General features: G+C 37.8%; 2 protein-coding genes and 2 pseudogenes across 5 annotated transcripts in view; 3 read left to right on the plus strand and 1 right to left on the minus strand.

Annotated features, from left to right (window-relative positions):
* Window positions 1–1028: 1028 nt before the first annotated feature.
* Window positions 1029–2769, minus strand: LOC126493938 (olfactory receptor 51H1-like; annotated as a pseudogene).
* On the plus strand, window positions 2515–12477 carry Or51t1 (olfactory receptor family 51 subfamily T member 1). 4 transcript variants are annotated; one of them, XM_050131071.1, is made up of 4 exons: window positions 2515–2629; window positions 4289–4352; window positions 8987–9104; window positions 11057–12477. In XM_050131071.1, exon 4 carries the CDS (start codon window positions 11075–11077, stop codon window positions 12080–12082), a length of 1008 nt encoding a protein of 335 aa, XP_049987028.1. In that variant the 5' UTR covers window positions 2515–2629; window positions 4289–4352; window positions 8987–9104; window positions 11057–11074; the 3' UTR covers window positions 12083–12477. The 4 variants fall into 4 exon arrangements, with proteins under 4 accessions (XP_049987028.1, XP_049987025.1, XP_049987029.1 ...); XM_050131068.1 differs by lacking the exon at window positions 2515–2629 and having other exon boundaries at window positions 3974–4352; XM_050131072.1 differs by lacking the exon at window positions 2515–2629 and having other exon boundaries at window positions 3974–4352; window positions 11113–12477.
* Window positions 12478–16772: 4295 nt separating this feature from the next.
* LOC126493937 (probable ribosome biogenesis protein RLP24) lies at window positions 16773–17890 on the plus strand (annotated as a pseudogene).
* Window positions 17891–19485: 1595 nt separating this feature from the next.
* Window positions 19486–20084, plus strand: part of Or51a7 (olfactory receptor family 51 subfamily A member 7) — a 2282-nt gene continuing 1683 nt past the window's right edge. The window contains 1 exon segment of the mRNA XM_050131077.1: window positions 19486–20021. The gene's annotated coding sequence lies outside the window, so the exon portion shown is untranslated.

The raw sequence follows: 20084 nt of genomic DNA on the forward strand, positions 1-20084 counted from the left end.
TCACAGAGTCTGAACACTACAAATGTATTTCCTGAGCAACTGTTGCTTGATCTTATCTTAGATACAATGTAAATATGTTTTATGGCTGTTAAATTATTAAAGTTGGTTTTGAATAAAACAAGCATATCTCTAAATACAACTATATTTTATACATAATCATTAAAAATTATATAAAACAGTATTATAACAATGTATATCATACATGACAACATAAAATGCAGTTTTGTAAGATGAGATAAATAAATGCAAGTAAAGTTCTATTATTTTTTCTCTTAGATCAATAGATTATAATGATTCTTGACATTTGAGGCTTGTTTCCCATTTATATTGCATCAATATTGAGTCCTGGCTTAATGTAGAATAATGCTTAATAACCTCCAAACACATACAATTAAAATCTTTATGAATCAGGAATTGTTAGATAAATTTGGTGCCATCATAATGCCTTCAGGATTACCCTTAACTGACTCTGTCTAGTTTATTTTGTTGAGGTGAAGCTCTTGATTAAGCTTTAGCAGTGTGACTGCTCTTGCTTCTCTGCCATCTATTGTAAGGCCAGAACGTCCTTTTTCTCTTTGGAATATGCTTGTGAGTCCTGGAAACCCTGAGGCATGGGTCAAATCACAGTTCACAGGTTTCAGGGAAGTAGGTCAGCATTTGAATCCAGCTATCCACTTAGAAGTGGTGAGACCTTGACAAGTTATTGCTCTGGATCTCATTTTTCTTCTGTAGAAAATGCTTGTCACAACTCTTTCAACGATTGTTGAAGAATTCAGTGAGATAACAGGTAAATGATGTAGCTGGATTAGTTAACTACACACTAAATGCATAATTCTAATATGATCTTGTTTGCATTGAAATCGTCTGAGTGTACTTGTTTATACAGAAATATTACAGAATTGAGCAGAAAATCGGGTAAGTTTCTTTGTATCCTTGGGGTCCAGCATAATTACTGGTATTTCTTAGTGTTAAATAAATATTAATTTATGGTTAAATGGCCTAAAAAATTAGTTACCTGATACTGAAGTACTGTTAAAACAGATATTAGCATAAACACAAGAACATGCAACATATTCTTCTGAAAATGTGAAGCTGCATTTCAAATCCTTCACTTACGTTCAGTATTTCCACTAGACTTACACTTTATTCTGTCAACTTTTATCAAAACCTCAGTACACAGTAATATTGTCAGCAGTCTTGCTAGGTTGAAAGAATTCTGTATGATTGTATTAAATATGTAAAGGAAAATTATATATTTTTTAAAAAAAGGTATGTACTAGGAATAATGTGTCTGATTTAATTTTATCTCAAAACCCTTTGAAAACATAAATACCTAGACATAAAGGTAATTGAATTGTTGTGTTACAATATTATAACAGTTTTTTCTCTATTCAAATATAATGTTTTATAACCTAGTTATTCAGTAGCATTGTGAGAATTATTAAATCATTCTTGATGCAACTATTGCTTAACTAATGCATCAAATATTGCTTAACATTGAAAAAATAAATGCTCAAAGACCCAACACAAAGGACAAAGAAAACACTCATCAGGGTTATCTGTAAAGAATAATGATTGTTGCTTATCCCCACTTTTGTAGACAAAAGTATAATATCACCAAATTAAATTTAATTTATGATGGCAGATATATAAATACATGCTTTCTAAATTGAATACAACCCTGACAAAAATAATGTATTTTATCTTTGCCTATAGCCTTGTTCACTCCTACACTATATTCTAATCAGATTTTAAAATTTGATTGTATCATAGCTGCTGAAAGTGGAAATATGAATTACTCTAGTGTCAACTTAATTTTTATTTTACTTATGATTCCATTTGACTAGGCTCTGCTTTTTCTCCCCTGAAACATTCTCATGACCTGACCTCTTATCTGCTTGTCCTTCACACTGTAGACAATGGGGATTAGCACAGCAGGGAGAAGGTAGATATTGGCTATGAGCATGTGCACAATTGATGGTAAGTGTTTCCCAAATCTGTAGATCATGGTGGCACTGATGAGAGGAATATAAAAGAGAAGCTCAGCACAGATGCAAGAGAGACGGGTGTTGAGGAGTTTGAGCCTCTGGGCTCTGAGGCAATGCCCAGCACTGTCTTCAGGAAGAGAATGATGGGAGCATCGAGCCCTGACGTGAGGATGATGATGATGAGGCCATAGAGGCTGTGGACACGGTGCTGGCACAGGCTAGGTGCATTATAACCTGGTGCAGACAGTATGAATGATAAGACATTGAAATGACAGAATGATAGCCAGAAAAAGCACAGGAAGACCACACAGACTGCCCGGGCAAAGACAACTAGTCCAATCTTTCCAATAACACCATGAGTGAGGATTGACACATAATGCAGAGGTTCTCAGATGTCCACAAATCTGCCGAAGGCCATGAACACTAGGACTCCAAATCCATGAATGAAGAACATCTGTGTTACACATGTATCAAAGGGAATCTCAGGGGCATTGAACCAGAAGATACTGAGCATAAAGGGCAGAGTAGACATGAAGAGACTAACACCAGTCAGAGCCGAGATGCAGAGGAAGTACTACATAGGCTCGTGGAGACTCTGCTCCCCCTTGACAACCACTAGGATGGTACCGTTTCCCAGGATGGTGAGTATGTAGAGAAATCCCAGGGGAAAGGCTGTTGAAGGGAGAGACGGGCTGCTTCCCTGCCACCCCAGCTCCCGGCCGCCAGCTAGCTGTATACCCGAAATAATTACACGGACACTGGATTCTTTTAAACACTGCTTGGCCCATTAACTCTAGCTCTTACAGGCTAATTCTCATATCCCAATCAACCCATCTCTTATAATCTGTAGCATCAGTCTTACCAGGAAAGATTCAGCATGTCTGACCTGGCAGCTTGCTTCATGGCATCTGGCCGGGAGAGGGGAGCATGGCCTCTGAGCTCACTTCCTCTTCCTCCCATCATTCTGTTCTGTTTACTCCTCCCACCTATGTTTTTAACCTATGAGGCCAAGCAGTTTCTTTATTATTTAACCAATGACCTTCCTCCATCATTTCTGATAACCATAGAATGAAGCAGAGGGCAATAGTGCCTATAAGTATGAAAATGTACCTGTAGGGATAATAGGCATTGGGTGATAATCTTACATGGGTGAAATTGAAAAGTGCCAACATTTCGATTTCTCAGAAAATTAGGAAACAACCTTTCTCAAGACCCAATAATACCACTTAGAGTATATATCCAAAGGATGTTCAATTGTGCTACAAAGACATGGGTTCAACTATGTTCATAGCACCATATTTTTTGTCATAGCCAGATACTGGAAACATCCTAAATGCCCTTCAACTGAAGAATGGATAAGGAAAATGTGGTAATTTACACAATGGAGTACTACACAGCAGAAAAAAATAACAACATCTTGCATTTTTCAGGCAAATGGAGCTAGAGAACACCATTTTGAGTGAGGTCACCCAGAAAGACAATTATCACATTTACTCACTCAAAAGTGGTTTTTAAACATAAAGCAAAGAAAGCCAGCCCACAAATCACAATTTGAGAGAACTTAGACAACAATGAGGACCCTAAGAGAGACATACATAGATCTAATCTACATGGGAAGTAGAAAAAGACAAGATCTCCTGAGTAAATTGGGAGCATGGGAACCTTGGGAGAGGGTTGAAGGGGAGAGAGGGGAGAGGTAGGGAGGGGAGCAGAGAAAAATGTAAAGCTCAATAAAAAATAATAATAAAAAAGGAAAGTACCCAAGTTTAAACCATTCTACTCATAACAAATTTAGTCATAAAGACCTATACAATGCAAAATAAAGACTATTTCATTTAATTGCAAATTTTGTCTTTTGAGTAAAGCCATCAATATTAAGAAATTTATGAGTGATGTGGCTATTGTAATAGCTTTAAGGAAGAAACATGACACAATTGTGCAGATATATTCTGCATAATATTGATAATAACAAAAAAACCCTCTAATTTTCTGTTTCTCTTTGCAGTATAAAGTTATATCAATCAACAGAGTATCCCATTGGAAATGTATAAAAATGTATATCTCAAGACATGAGGATTTCTAAAATATAGTAAAAAATATTGTTAGTAGCTTATCAGCTGAGAAAAGAATCTATTATATCCCAAGTTAATATGTATTAATTGAATTATTTTTACTTTCTTCTCCTCTATCTTCTTCTTTCTCCTTCCTTCCTTCCTTCCTTCCTTCCTTCCTTCCTTCCTTCCTTCCTTCTTTCTTTCCTTCCTTCTTTCCTGCTGGTCTGCCTGCCTTGTTTCCTCTAGCTGGCCACTGAATGCAAGCATTATGCATCTGAAAAACATGTTTTACTACTGACCTATGCCCCAGGTAACTGACAATTTTTAAAAACATAAAATGTCACTACTTCATAAATCTTTACATTTGGGTTGCTATATTGGAGGCAAATACACATTTTAATAATACTACAGAAGTAAATGGAACATATTTATGGTGTTCTTAGGATTAACTTAAAACTGCTGTATAAAACATCTATAAAATTCTAAATGCTACAGTAAAAGTTTTCAGAAAAATAAAATCAGGGTTAAGAAATCAAAAAATCCCAAGGACAGCATAATCAGACTATGATATAATGGAATGAGCTTCAGAATTTCAGAGCTTTGACTTTGTTTGCATTGAAATACATTCATGAACTAGATATATAGAGCACTCATGTTCTTTGATTATATATATAATAAATATATATATAACTAGTATTCTAATTACTTAAATATTTAAAATACACAGTTAGTACTTGTGAATCACATCAACATGCATCACATGGGGGAGGGGGAGAAAAATGGGAGGAGGGGAGGAGGTGGAAATTTTTTTAAAGCATTTTTTTAAAGATTTATTTATTTATTATGTATATAGTATTCTTAGTATTCTGCATGTATGCCTGCAGGCCAGAAGAGGGCACCAAATCTTATTACAGATGGTTGTGAGCCATCACGTGGTTGCTGGGAATTGAACTCAGGACCTCTGGAAGAACAGTCAGTGCTCTTAACCACTGAGCCATCTCTCCAGCCCCGGAGGTGGAAATTTTTACTGCACCTATTGATTTTGTGGGAGCCTAGGCAGTTTGGCTGCTCACCTTACTAGACCTGGATGGAGGTGGGTGGTCCGTGGACTTCCCACAGGGCAGGGAACCCTGATTGCTCTTTGGGCTGACGAGGGAGGGGGACTTGATTGGGGGAGGGGGAGGGAAAGGGGAGGCGGTGGTGGGGAAGAGACAGAAATCTTTAATAAATAAATAAATAAAATATAATTGACAAAATACGAACAAACAAACAAACAAACAAACATGGAACCTAAATCCCTCCCCAATATGTCAAATTAAATCCAACCATTTAGAAAAGGTGCCGATGCAACTGCTTAATCTACATTGGGTCTCTTTTTCTCTCGATAATTGTTTTTGATTTGCTTGATATTGAAGGCATTAGAGACAGGAAGAAACAGCACTGGATGTAGATCTCTGCGCCTGGAAGTTTTAGCCAAGGAGAAAACACGACTGAAGAAAACAGAGCCTAGTGTGATGCAGCCAGAGCTGCAGGAAACTGGATGCTCATTCCGCCTATGAGCTCACCACCTGTTAACCCCGCGATTTAAAAACATCTCTCTTTTGCCCATTTTAGTTGCTTCTGTGATGGTTTATAATAGCAGGACTGATTTTATATGCTGCAAAGTATTCACAGTCATTATATGAGTGGGAAGAGAGTGCAGAACATGGGGTCTCTATAAAAAGGTAGAACTGGGGTCAAATTAAAAAAAATTTAAAAATTCCCTTTAAAAATACTCATAGAAGTATTTATATAAACCCTCTTCCAAGGTCCCCATGCTCCCAATTTACTCAGGAGATCTTGGTTTTTATTTATTTATTTTTTTTCTGCTTCCCATGTAGATTAGATCTGTGTATGTCTCTCTTAGGGTCCTCGTTGTTGTGTAGGTTCTCTGGGATTGTGGTTTGTGGGCTGGTTTTCTTTGTTTTATGTTTAAAAACCACTTATGGGTGAGTACATGAAATAATTGTAAGGGAGAAGTAGGGAGGGGAGAAGAGAAAAATGCAGAGCTCAATAAAAATAATAAAAAAAGAAAAAAGGAAGATATGAAGGCAAAGAAGGTTTTAGGGGTTTGGGATGTAAATGACGAAGATAGAGTGTATACGAAATCTTCAAAGAATAAATAAAAATATCATTTTAAAATAAAAAGGGAGTATTTATATCAGCCAAATTTAAAGACAGTGTGAGGAAATAAAGTATACAGTGTCTCCGTGTGGCCCACACAGGAACTCTACCCCATATCTAGTCCATATCTAGTTTTTGATGTTTTCTCCTGGGGAAAAAAGATTGCTTGCAAATGAGTTGCAAATTTCTCATTTAGCTCCCACGATCATTAATTTGTGTTTCTTCCTCCAAACACATCATCTAAACATCTCTGCTCTTTGATTTGCATTCCTTTACTATGGAGGCGGCCTGCCTCCCCTACTCTTTCTCTTCCTTCTGTCTCACTTTTCAACAGTCTTACCCAATGTGCTTGGTCTATCTGGTCCTCGCATCTTACCTGGCTCTGACCTCTGCTCGATCACTGTCTAGTCAAGTATATGTGCACATGGCTCCTGCTTGTCTATAGGAATTAAGAACACAGGGAACACTGCCGCCAGGTGCCCTTGGTACGGTAAACTAGGTACGGCAATTAGACGTTCCCAGGAGGCTCCATACACGATTCTGAAGAAAGTCAAAATAATAGATTAACAACTCCAATTTAGTTACCGTTTCTTTATAACAGTTTTCAGAATCTGATTAATATGTCTTCATTGGCACACTAATGGGATTTAATGGGTTACTTCAACACACGCCCTAGGTAAGGGCTGGAAGCAACAACCTTTTACAATTGGTATGGAGGCTGTAAGTTGTCTCTCTTCCAGATTTTCACAAAGCAGATAAAATATTGTTTTAAATTAAAACCATTCCACTGTGGTGTGGAATATTAACAGAGTAGTTTCCATCCTCGCTGCCTTTTCCATGCAGTCCACATTTGAGCTGGCATCAGTCCATTATAACCACACTGCATTCAGTGGTGAATGTGGCTCTTTGTTTTCTCGTGTCTTCATTTATCTGTTTTCATGGATACTATAAAGCTTGTGGTGTGGAAGGAGGTATAAACAAGAGACAAAATGTTTAAAAAAAATTGCACGAGCAAAGGACAGCGCATGCATTGAGCTAGAAGCTGCATTTCTACACTTTGATGTGTTTGTTCTTATGCCGCTGCCATACCCTTTCTATTACTATAGTTTCTCAGTGCAGTCTCAGTTTGGGGATGACGATATCTTCCTCAGGTCTTTTGTTATTCAGGATTGTTTTTGCTGTCCTGTGTTTTCTGAATTTCTGTATGAAGCTGAGAATTATCCTTTCAAGATCTCTGAATAAATTCTGTTAGAATTTTGATGTAATTGTATTGAATTTGTAGATGGTTTTAGGTAGAAAGGATATTTTTGTGGGGTTTTGTTTTTGTTGTTTTTTTGAGGCAGGGTTTCTCTGTGTAGCTTTGGAGCCTGTCCTGGAACTCACTCTGTAAACCAGGCTGGCCTTGAACTCACAGAGATCCTCCTGCCTCTGCCTCCTAAGTGCTGATATGATACTTTTGTTAGGGTAGTCCTACTGATCCATGAGCATGGGAGATCTTGCCATCTTCTGATATTCTTTTTAATTTTCTTTCTTCAAAGGCTGGAATTTTTTCATACAAGTCTTTCATTTGTTTGGTTAGAGTATAATATAAACAAGACAGTTCATATTATTTGAGGCTATTGTGAAAAGTGCTGTTTCCCTGATTTCTTCATCAATCTAATTGCAGCTTGCATATAAAAAGCTGCTACTTTATTAAGACAGATGAAACATATATTTTTATATATTTCCTTTCTTTTCTGGAATCAACATTTTAAGTCTTTGAAATCTCAGCATTTGTGGGGAATCATGTTTTTGCCCACAAATTGGGACTTTTCCTAATGTGTAATATGTGAAATTACTCATCTCTAGGTACTTACTGTGATACAACTTTTTATTGTGCATTCATCATGCAAGAAACTATGAAAATGTTTAAAAGGAGCAAAATCCAGGGAAAATTAGTTATTGTAAAGATTATTAATTTATTGCCAGCTACAGAAAGTTGAATCTTAGTCAAAATAAGACTTAAATTGAATGTGTTCTTGCAACTGGAATCAGGAGATCTAAAGAATGAGTCAACTGAGAATGAAGCATTGAAACCTTACTTGATGTGGATAAAACAGTTTACGGAAGAGGGTGTCAAAGCTGATTGAGTAAGCGCCAGAACCTTGCAATAAGCTATGCACTTAAATTCCTGCTCTGTAATGTGCTAGCTTTTACATAAAAGTTACTCAAACCCTCTGTGGTCTTTAATTCCCTCAGATGTGACAAAATGAAGAATACCTCTTAACCCACTAGGTTGATGACAAATGCATATAACGATGTATATAAAAGTATAGTATAGTTTCTGTACTCATCAAATATTAAGTTGCTTATACTTATAAGCTTAGTAGAAAGCGGGCATGAGTGGAGTATTATGGATTCTCAGGAAGCGTTCCAGTATTAGAGGAAGGACTGGGGAATTGTTGGTGAGGCATTAGAACTTGTTAGATAAAAGGTGTATTAGCATCATAGAAGAGAGGAATTGCTTTTTCAACCATGTCCTAATTAATCTCTGACATTTAGGGTGCTTCTTTGGCTGATAATCTGTAGCCCAGAGCTGGGTGAAGAGAAATAGATTCAGTTATCTGACACAGGCAGGCTGTTTCTGTAGACACTTATTACAGTCAGCCTCCAGGGCTAGGCCTTTGCTCTCAGCTTTGACAGATGGGGTTTGCTTGAGCCTGAAAGCTGTGTGTTAAGTTATGCCCGAGTGCTTTGGGGGGAACATTTCATATTGATCTCATCACTCTTGTTTTCATCTAGTGTACTTCAGTAATCACAATTACTGCTGTCTGGTGACTCTATGAGACTCCCTATATAGTCTCCTCCTTGGCAACTGGTTTATCTCTGCTATGTGAAGAGACTCAAGAGATGTGACCAGGTAAGTGGAGTGTGCATATGGGGAAGGATTGAAGGGAAAAAATGAAAGAGTTAGAGATAGGAGGAGGGAGATCAAAGAAAACTCAAGGAAATCTTGGAAGATGGAAAATGTGGTTGAAGAAACAGAGGGATATTGTTAAATACTCATAGAAATCGAGACAAAGAGACAGAGTACAGGGAGACAATAAGGAAAGAGAAAATGAGCTATAAGCATAATTATTCTGCAATTGGTATTGTTAATCAAAGCTTTCTGTTGTTCCATATTGTGTATCACTAGCTAGAACCAAAAGATGTAAGACACACCTGCCATAAGTATCAAGAAACTCACACTCCAGATTGAAAGAATGGCACTTGCGTATACCAATTTTCAGTTTCATTTCTGCCTTATAATTAAAATTTAATCCAATGCCCAAGCATTGTGGTACAGTTTTTAGTAGCAAAGGAGAATTTTCAATTTAGCATGCTCTGATGTTGTGGATTGCGAAATAAATATAGAGTATTGACAAATGAAATTTTATGTAGTGTCTGAGAACCATGGAGGTTGGGGTCTGGTCACTGTTGGTGCTGGAGGCAGTGATTTAAGCCTTTGGATTACTAAAGAATAGAATAGTGTGGATCATAACCAAGTCATTGTCTCCTGTCCCTTGTATGGGCCAATGTTATCTCTAGTATGGTTGGTCAGATAGAGACTTGTGCATGCTATTAGAAAGCACTAATCTTTTTTTCTGGTTAGTTGTCCATGTAGAGAAAATGAGAATGCTTCTAGAATAATGTCCAAGTCTTGACAGGGCTCTTTAAAACAGTATATTTACAGTAAGTGAGTTTAAAGTCACACGCTGGATCTCAAAGGAAAGACATAGAAACAACAGTGCAAAGGTGTACTAAGGAGGAGAGAACAGAAGCTGGGTGGTTTAGTGGGGCTGGAAAGTCACACAGAGAAACAGAAGGAGAGAGCAGAGAGGACAGTTTACAAATACAAGAGCTGGGCAAAGGAAGACTTACTGGAATTCTTTCTGTTGTAGGAAATGAAACAAAGAATTGATGATACTAACAATAGACTAGGAAAGTAGAGGAAAGGGCAACCAATGATTCAACTGCACGGCAACATCTCAAAACATACACTATCAGGGGCATCACACTGTGTGCATCATAGCAGTGTGACACTGAGGTGCTTCACTTGTATTTGAGTGCTAGCTTATCGACTCAACACAAAGTCCTATCAGGTTACAATTATGGCTATTGCTATTTTATAGTCTACATTTATGTGATAGATACCTATAAGATTTTATCTCATCTTGAAAATAAGATGAGAATGAACCTAGGATAAATAATTTATATAGGGGAAAGACTTATTTAGTCTTATGACACCATCTATGATACTTGACTTGGTTGCTTATATCTGTGGCAAGGCAGTACACCATGTTAAAAGCCCAAGATGAAGAAAAATGGCTCATTTGATGGCAACTATGGGACAGAGAAAGGGAGGAAGAGGCAGGGATCAAGCTCCATGGCGTATTCTCCGTGACTAACTTCCTTCAAGAAGATCTTATTACCTAAATCTTCCTAAGCTTCTGTATATCTTATTAATCTAAATGGATTAATACACTCATGATTTCAGAGATTTTATGATTCAATCAATTTTCAAAACCTCAACTATAAACAGTGTGTCCTTGGGACCAAGAATTCAACACACGAGCTTTTGAAGATATTTGGAGTCTAAAATTCGAGATACAGTTATATCTAGAGGGAGCAGAGGCAAGAAAATGAGGCCAGACTCTAACAAGAATGGTTCAAGGTGCTGTAGAAATTGGGTAAGAGGTTTTAATTCATATTATGGAGATTTGGGAGTTCTAAACGCAGAATATAGTTGTGTAATTTGAGAAAATCTATAAGTGCTTGGGGGATTGCAGAAAAGATCTGATGACACACAACAGTATTGCTTTTTCTTTTCAGAGTATATTTCAACTCACCATGCTCATCTTCAATAACACTACCTCCTCCTCTTCCAGTTTTCTTCTTACTGCCTTTCCTGGACTGGAACTTGCTCATGTCTGGATCTCCATTCCTGTTTGTGGTCTCTACACCATTGCACTCTTGGGAAACAGTATTATCTTGTTTGCTATCATCATTGAACGGAGTCTCCACAAGCCCATGTACTATTTTCTCTCCATGCTCTCTGTTGTTGACCTGGGTCTGACCATTACAACGCTTCCCACTGTCCTTGGCGTTCTTTGGTTTCATGCCCGGAAGATCAGCATTAAAACTTGCCTCATTCAAATGTTCTTTGTGCATAGCTTCTCATTCCTGGAGTCGTCAGTGTTGGTGGCTATGGCCTTTGACCGTTACCTAGCCATCTGTAGCCCTCTGAAGTATGCTACTTTCCTCACAGACACGATGAGCTTGGTGATTGGACTGATCATCTGTATAAGACAAGTGTTTTTCATGTTTCCCTCAATTATAGTTGTGAACAGTGTGTCCTTCCAGGGAGGCCAAGAGCTTTCCCACCCATTTTGTTTCCATCCAGATGTGATCAAATTCACATACACCAACCCCTGGATCAGCAGTTTTTGGGGAATGTTTCTTCAGCTCTACCTGAATGGTACTGATTTATTGTTCATTCTTTTCTCCTACATCTTGATCCTTCGTACTGTTCTGAGCATTGTGGCCCCCAAAAAGCAACAGAAAGCTCTCAGCACATGTGTCTGCCACATCTGTGCTGTGACCATTTTCTATGTGCCAATGATCACACTGTCTTTGGCACACCGTCTCTTCAGTTCTACCCCCAGAGTGATCTGTAGTGTTTTGGCCAATATGTATCTACTCTTGCCTCCTGTGCTAAATCCAATCATTTACAGCTTGAAGACCAAGGTTATTCGACGGGCCATATACCGGCTACTCCGAATCAAGAGTTCAAGGGACTACAGTGTAAGGAGCCTCAGAGAAAGGTGGGAAAGAAGGAGACAGTTTTCTAGTACATGAACTAAGGTTAAAAGGGAAGATGATTGGTTAGTGTTATCTCCAGGTATTATGATTAGTAAGCAAATCCCAACTGAGTTAAGGAGAAAGTCCATATAACCTTGAATTTATGAGAGTTTTAAAAAGCACATTTCAAAGTCAATTTGTGAGCAAATGTGTAAAATGATGATGTTTGAAACACTTATATGGACTCTCATGTGCAGAATGATATTTTCCTAACCTGTGAGGTGGCACCATGAGTAGACACACCTGCTGTTAAATCTGAAGACCTGGATTTGATCACCTGGAGAGGAGAGAACTGACTCCCGGAAATTGCTCTCTTACCTGGGTCAATACCATGGCACATATGCATGTATGCTTGCGCGCGTGCGCGCGCACATACACACACACACACACACACACACACACACACACACACACACACACACAATGTGACTAAAGACCCTAAAGACCACTCAAAATCCTTTCGGTAGAATTGCTATCTCACTGCAAAGCAGGAATAGTTAGAGCAGAACAAATGTCAATGTTTATATTTTTGGGTTTTACTAAGTAAGCCTTTATTTTTCCTCACTGAGGTTCGCATTCTCCAGGGAGTGAGGAAGTTTTTTTCCCCACTCCTGCTGGTTAGAGGAAAAGTCACTCATATGTACAAAGACACAGACATAGACACGCATAATTAAAAAGTCTAAAAAAGGCTTGAATGCTGTTTTCAGTTCAAATCAGAGTCCTGTTTCCTTGCACGGGCACTCTTCATTTGTTAACCCGTTTAATTTTCTTAGCAAAGACAATGCCTTTCCTATTTAAATTGCTTACATATTTCCCTTTAGTAAAATACATCAAGTTACATACTGCCTTTCATGGCTGCTGCATGGCCTAGACATGTCAGGATGGTTTTTACTCTCTAGCTCTTCTTCAGTGCAGACTCTGCTTCAAGACACTAGCCTTTGTTTGAAAGTGTTTTCTGCCTTCTGCCTGACTATTTCTGTCCCCCACTGCTCTAGACATGGCAGTGTTACACAGTGACTGCAGTCTTGATTAATTCTGGCATCTTGAGATCACTGTAATTAAGGATATTTGTTTTGTAACAAAATAGCCTTTGGTGTGCTGTTGGGAGGACATTGGAATTTTCTAAAATCTTCTTCCACTTATGGAATTAGGAACCTTTATTTCCACCTAGAATAATCCACATCTGAATACAGGAAAACAACAGATAGTCTGACCTGAGCCACCTGATTCCTTGGAAAGTAAAGAGCACCAGTCCTAAACTCTGGTGTCTGAGTTTTCTGGAGTCCTTCACAGCGCTGCAGAAACACTGGTGGAGAGGGACTCTGATTTGCTTAGCTCACCATATCTATCTTTTCAGATAACCACTGCCAAGCAATAGTCCCATTACTCATGGCTAAAATTATTTGTATTAGTTCCCTTTAAACAACACATTCAAGCGCGTTAGCTATTTCAGCAGGTTCTTGTTCCATCAGAATAAGTCATTTGTTACTCATTTATGTGTACTTACAGTTTCCACATTCCATCAGTAAATGTAATTATTAATTTAATGCTCTTTCCACAAGGCTGTGAGAACTTTGATATCAAGACTTTATCTTTAGGTAATCCCTAACATTTAATTTAGTGAACATCACTATTTAATACTTTGTGGCAAATATATAACCATAATTTATGTTACTAGTTGCTTCTTTCAATACTTCAGTAATTTTCTAAATAACTTCTCACAAACATGAATCTGATATTATCACCCATTATATTCTTAGACTCTTAGAAATTGAAATCTTAATTTTAGAAGGAGACATAATTATTGAAAGTCCAATATAGTGTGTTAAGTTGCATACTTTGTATTTATGAATTCTGGGCTTAGATTCAAAGACTAAATACTTTAGAAATATAGGTATTTGAAAAGTTTTTTAGATCAATTTTTAAAGCTGTAACTTCTTACTGTAGAACAGGAGTAATGATAAACTCCTCCTCTTTCAGATGCTCACACTGAATCCTGGAACTGCTCTTATAGACCAGGTTGGCCTTGAACTCACAGAGATCCACCTGCCTCTGCCTCCCAAGTGCTGGGATTAAAGACATGTGCCACCACTACCCAGCTCAGTTTATGTTCATATTCTAAATAAAATATAGTTATCTCAAGATATTTTGTGTCCTTGTGAGGAAATATCAAACCTACACTTACTAGCCTTAGATTGTCATTGTCTTTCCAGTGTTATTTGACTAGTCAGTCTATTTTGTATCATGTTGTGATATTTCTCAGTATGTTAAACTTTATAGTATTTAATAATGTCTGAAGTTTTCTGCTTGTTTTTTTCATTGATTTATTAAGGAAACAGAAATTTTAGCTGGACTGACAGTGGGCAAACTTGCATAGGACCAAACCAGGCCCTCTGAATGTGGATGACAGATGTGTGGTTGGAGCAGACTGTGGGGCAGTGAGACCAGGATTTATTCTTAGTGCTTGAACTGGCTTTGGAGCCCATTGTCTTTGGAGGGATACCTTGCTTGGCCTAAATGTAGAGGGGAGGGCATTGGTCTTGCCTCAAAGTGATGTGCTAGACTTTGTTGACTCCCCACAGAAAGCCTTATTCTCTCTGAGGAGTGGATGGGGGTGGAGCAGGGTGGGGAAGGTGGGAGGAGTAGGAGGAAAGGAGGGAGTGGAACTGGGATAGGCATGTAAAATTAGAAAATATCATTTAAAAATAAATAAATTAATAATAATAATAAATAAATAAATGTCATCATATAAACCCAGCATCTATTTGTTATTATTGTTTATTCACTGATATACTTTCATAAATTCAATTTTAGAATTCCTTGGGAAATTCTAAAAGAATTAATATTGTAAGCTTGATAGGAAATGTATGGAATCTATGAAAAGACTAAGAGGAAAATATTTTTTAAGTCTATTTACTCTTTTAGTGAAAAAATAGTCTACTTGATAAGGATTTGAATTTCTGAACTCAGATAAAATATTAAGAGAGGCATAAACATTCTTTTTTGATTATTTTATGGCAATATTATTTCTCTATAGTATAATAGAACGTAAATTATTTTTAGGAGCAAATTCATTGAGTTTAAGATTAATCAATTTGTCTCTCAGTTGTACCAGTATGGATTTTCTAATATGAGTGTGGTGGTTCAGGCCTGCTATCCCTACTATAAGGATGTAGAATTAGAGACTCAGAAATTAGGATATAACAGTGAGAGGCTGACCTGAGCTACACGGTGAAATCAAGGTCATCCTGAGCATACACTGTAGTGAAGCCTTAGAAAACTAAGGTCTGAGAATATAGTCGGTGGTAGATCCATCACCCAAAAGACTGTCAGTTTAATCCCCACCACAATTTGTGAAGAATTAGATCTTTTCTGCATATGTGTTTCTTTCTCAATCTGATTATGATTTTAGCCAATCATTGGAGATACAGTAGTAAATATGGCCTGTCTAATTCTTTAAGACAAAACACAATTAAAAGTTGAAACTAAGTATTGTGATGTAACTAGAGAATATTTGGAGCCACTAAGTAACAATTGAGAATTGTAGCCTAGGAAGAGGCACAAAAGGTTTTGCTCCAGGTAAGCCAGGAGTGTCAGTCATGTTCAGATATCCAACAGTAATAATTCCTGCAAACTGCTTTGGGGTATAAAACCAGGAATATTTAATCATTAGAAAATAACTTTGTCAAAATTGATCTTTAGAACAAAAAATATTTGCAAGTTTAGCTTAAATAGCAAAACATTAAAATTTGTTGACAATTATTTTCTTCTAATTTATATACAATTTTTCAAAGTATTGAATTATCTTAGTTATATTTTGACTTCATATAGCAGGGAATAATCATAAATAAAAATAGAATGGGAAACAAAATTATTTGAGAGACCCAATCATCTTTAGTTAGCTTTTTATCTTGTTCAAATATGGAACCATGTATATGTATATCTCACACACACACACACACACACACATGATCTTTTGCTACTAAAATATGAATACTTTTGATTATTTGAAAACTATTTCTAGCTCATTAGGTGCACTTGACTATATGTAACTTGAAATACAAAATATTAAAAACCCACAAAACCTTTTAGTTTATAACAGGAATTTTGGATCAGTTAATGAAAATTCCAGGTATTTTTTAAATGCCATATTCTTTACATATTTTTTAACTCTTACCAATAATGTAGTCCTTTTTCTTTATCCTACAAATCACAATCCCAGAGAACCTAGACAACAATGAGGACCCTAAGAGAAACCTATATGGACCTAATCTACATGGGAAGTATAAAAAGACAAGATCTGAGTAAATTGGGAGTATGGGGACCATGGGAGAGGGTTGAAGAGGAGGAGAAAGGAAGGGTGGGGAGAAGAGAAAAATATGTAGCTCAATAAAATCAATAAAAAAATAAAAAATATGAAACATGAAGGAGCATAAAAGAGGCAGCTGAAGCTGGCACACACGTATAATCCCTACACTCAGCAACCAAAGCAGGGAGGTCATGAGCACAAGGCCAACCTGGGTGTGGAGTGAGACCCTGTCCAGAGGGAGGGAGGGAGGAAGGGAAGGAGGGAGGAGAGGGAGAGAGAATGAAAGGGCAAAACAACCAAAGACAAGAGATTAAAGATGATAAACGAGACTTCCTTTTAAGTTCGGCGCCTGGGAGGTGGGGCCCACGTGGAGTCAACATGAGGATCTAGAAATGTTATTTCTGTTCCGGGCCGATCTACCCAGGCCACGGCATGATGTTCGTCCGCAATGACTGCAAGGTGTTCCGATTTTGCAAATCCAAGTGTCATAGAAACTTCAAGAAGAAGCGGAATCCACGCAAGGTCAGGTGGACTAAAGCCTTCTGGAAGGCAGCCGGCAAGGAGCTCACGGTGGACAACTCATTTGAATTTGAAAAAAACGTAGAAATGAACCTGTGAAGTACCAGCGAGAGCTGTGGAATAAAACTATTGATGCAATGAAGAGGGTTGAAGAGATCAAACAGAAACGGCAGGCTCAGTTTATAATGAACAGGTTGAAGAAAAACAAAGAGCTACAGAAGGTTCAGGATATCAAAGAAGTCAAACAGAACATCCATCTTATCCGGGATCCTCTTGCAGGCAGAGGAGAGCAGCTGGAGGAAAAAATGGTACAGCAGTTATAGGAGGATGTGGACATGGAGGGCACTTCCTAATGATGCCGCCTGCAGCCAGCCCTGTGCACACTGGAAACCAGTGGAGACTGTTGGTCCCTAAGTTATTGATTGGTTACATAATGTCCCCCAGGCAAAGGTGACTCGCTGATCTCTCTACAGTGCAGCCTGTAAAAGCATCCATTGCGGGTGTTAGGTCTCAACTGAATGTTCTGCTTCACTGTGTTATGTTTACAGAAACATGAAAGTTTGTGTGTAGATGAAGGTGTGAACCCTGGGCATAACATGGTTGAATTGTTGCTTAATGACACCAGGCAGCATTTCTGCACTGACTATCATGTTAGTGTGAAATTTGTAATAAAGTAATATTTTCCTTGCATTAGGATAGTCTGTTTATTAGGGTTATTGACGCAGATCTCACAGCAAGGAACTAATCGTTCTCATGACAACCCCAGTCTCTTGTTTTGCTTTAGTCTGTTTAGTCTCTCCTTAGAGTTGCATAATGGCCTCATACAGTGCCACCCTGCTGCTGAGTTATGCTGGGCTGTCTGCCCTGCTTCAGCCATGTAGTTGGCAGCTTGTGGGGGTGGGGTGGGGCGGGGCTTAATAAACTTTCTGAATGGTACCTTGTTACTGCTTTGGAGACCGCTCAACTCCAAGTTGGGACTTCTGCTCCCTCCACCCCCAGTTCTCTCCAGCCCAGCAATGGTCTAGAAGCAGAAGAATCTTGGTGCCTTTTAAAATTTATTTTGTGGTTTTCTTTTTTTCTTTTTTTTTTCCTTTTTTTATTTTTTGAGACAGGGTCTCTCTTTTGTGCAGCTTTAGCTGTCCTGGAACTCACAGAGATCTACCTGCCTCTGCCTCCTGTATGCTGGGAATAAAGGTGTGTGCCATCACACCAAGCATTTTTGATTTTCTTAAAAAAAAAAAAAAAACCCAGCCAAACAAAAACCTCTTTGTTTTTGGAAAACAGACTGGAAAGAATGTTGCCTATTAATTTGTACATAAGTAAAACCATTTCTAAAGTGAAAAAAAATGATAAACGATGCATCTCATCGGTAATACCAACATGCCTCAAAACAGGTTATAAACCAAATTTATTTAAAATAGTTGTCATTTTATAGTATTTCAAGATATCAGGAAATCAGTATGTATCATGACTATGCAGCAGTTACTTTGGAATTTACAAGAAAAATCACCAAAACGTGGATGAGGGTATGGTTCAGCCAACGCTTTCACATTAAAAAAATAAATAAAAAGAATATGTGGCACATATGTAAAATGGAATATTACTCAACTCTGAAGAAAGATGAAGCCGCATAATTTATAGGAAAACTATGAACTTAGGATCTATATTAAGTGAGGTCACACAGTCTCAGAAAGAAGAAAACCCCATATTTTCCCTCATATATGGATCTTGCTCTATAGTGTGTGTATGTGTGCGTGTGGACTGAGAGAGAAAGAGATAGGTTGTATACATTAAGCAAATGCACATGTAGGTGCACTATGACATAAAGAAAGGAGAACAAGAAAGGATAAATATTAGGTGACAATGGAGCTATGTGAATGCCATTTTAATTCCCACTGCTTACCTTTCATATATGTAACCATCCAGTTGTTAACCTGTCCTTAGTTTCTCCTGAGACCTGGAAACCAAGGAGATAACCTGCAACCCACTATGTTCTTCATAAGTGCACTGGCCAGTTCCCCTAGGACCTCCCTGTGTTCCTAGTGGCCTGTACTCCAGAACAAACAGGAGAGGCTGATCTAGATAAGGCCAAGGACAAAGCAGAGGCTCTTTCAGAGAAGGGAGCTTCCAGTTCTGGTAAGGACAAGGAGCCAATTATTCCATTGAAAACTAAAAATTAAAAATTAAAAATTAAGGCTTCGTTTAGCACCTTATATCTGGATAAATAATTATGGAATAAGAGGAAGCAACTTTGGCCTATGTCTGTGTGTGTAGGGATATTTGTGTGAATAGGTGTATTGTGCGATTTGTGAGTTTATACTTGTGTGCACATGTGTTTATGTGTATCGGTGTGCATGTATGCATGTGAGTGTGTGTGTGTGTGTGTATTGGAGATCTGATGGTCAAGTAGCAAGGATACTTACCAGGCTACTTATCAATATTCTGACACTCATAAGATCTCATTTACTTGATAAAATTTTAAATAAAAGTAACCCTTACGGTCAATGAAAACAACAGCATCTGATCAGTCAAATATGTGATTTGACTGATCAGAAAAGCTAGTCATTTTTTTTTGAATGTTTGTGAAAATAACTGCAATTGCTGATTATCTGCATTGTGTTAGAGACCACATCACACTGCTAAAATACCTCTGAGTAGAAAGTCTTGTGTACAATATTCAAGGTACAGGATAGTACATTGGGTGTCTTAGATTTATAGAGTTAAGTTGACTGGCTGAGCTTTATGTCCAGATATTCATGCAAATCATCTGAGCTCTTGTTCCTTAACTAAACAATAGACATTCTAAGTGCTCTGGGAAATGCTTGATTATCTATAATTCTTCTCAAATCATCCGTCTTCCTGGGAACCTACAAAATCCATTAAACTAATCTTCTTCCAATTCTCTGTTTCTAATATAGGACACTCTCAAAAATCTTGCAGCTCCTAAGGTTCCGTGAGATTCAAATTTGTATTTTGTTCATTTTTTTCTATCTTTGATGATCTCATTTGTTCTCACAGTCCCAGATACCAACGCCTCTTAATCTAGTGTTTGGGGGCTGTAAAATTATTCTGTAGCAGTCCTGAAGTATAAGGATTTGTTAAATGAAGGTAAATTAACCCGTCCTTGTTGCTCTGGCCTTTCCTTGGTTCTCCGTCACTGTTTTATTATAT

This window comes from Alexandromys fortis, unplaced genomic scaffold, assembly GCF_014885135.2.
Source record: "Alexandromys fortis isolate MF-2015 unplaced genomic scaffold, M_Fortis_MF-2015_v1.1 scaffold_360, whole genome shotgun sequence".
Taxonomy (NCBI): Eukaryota; Metazoa; Chordata; class Mammalia; order Rodentia; family Cricetidae; genus Alexandromys; species Alexandromys fortis.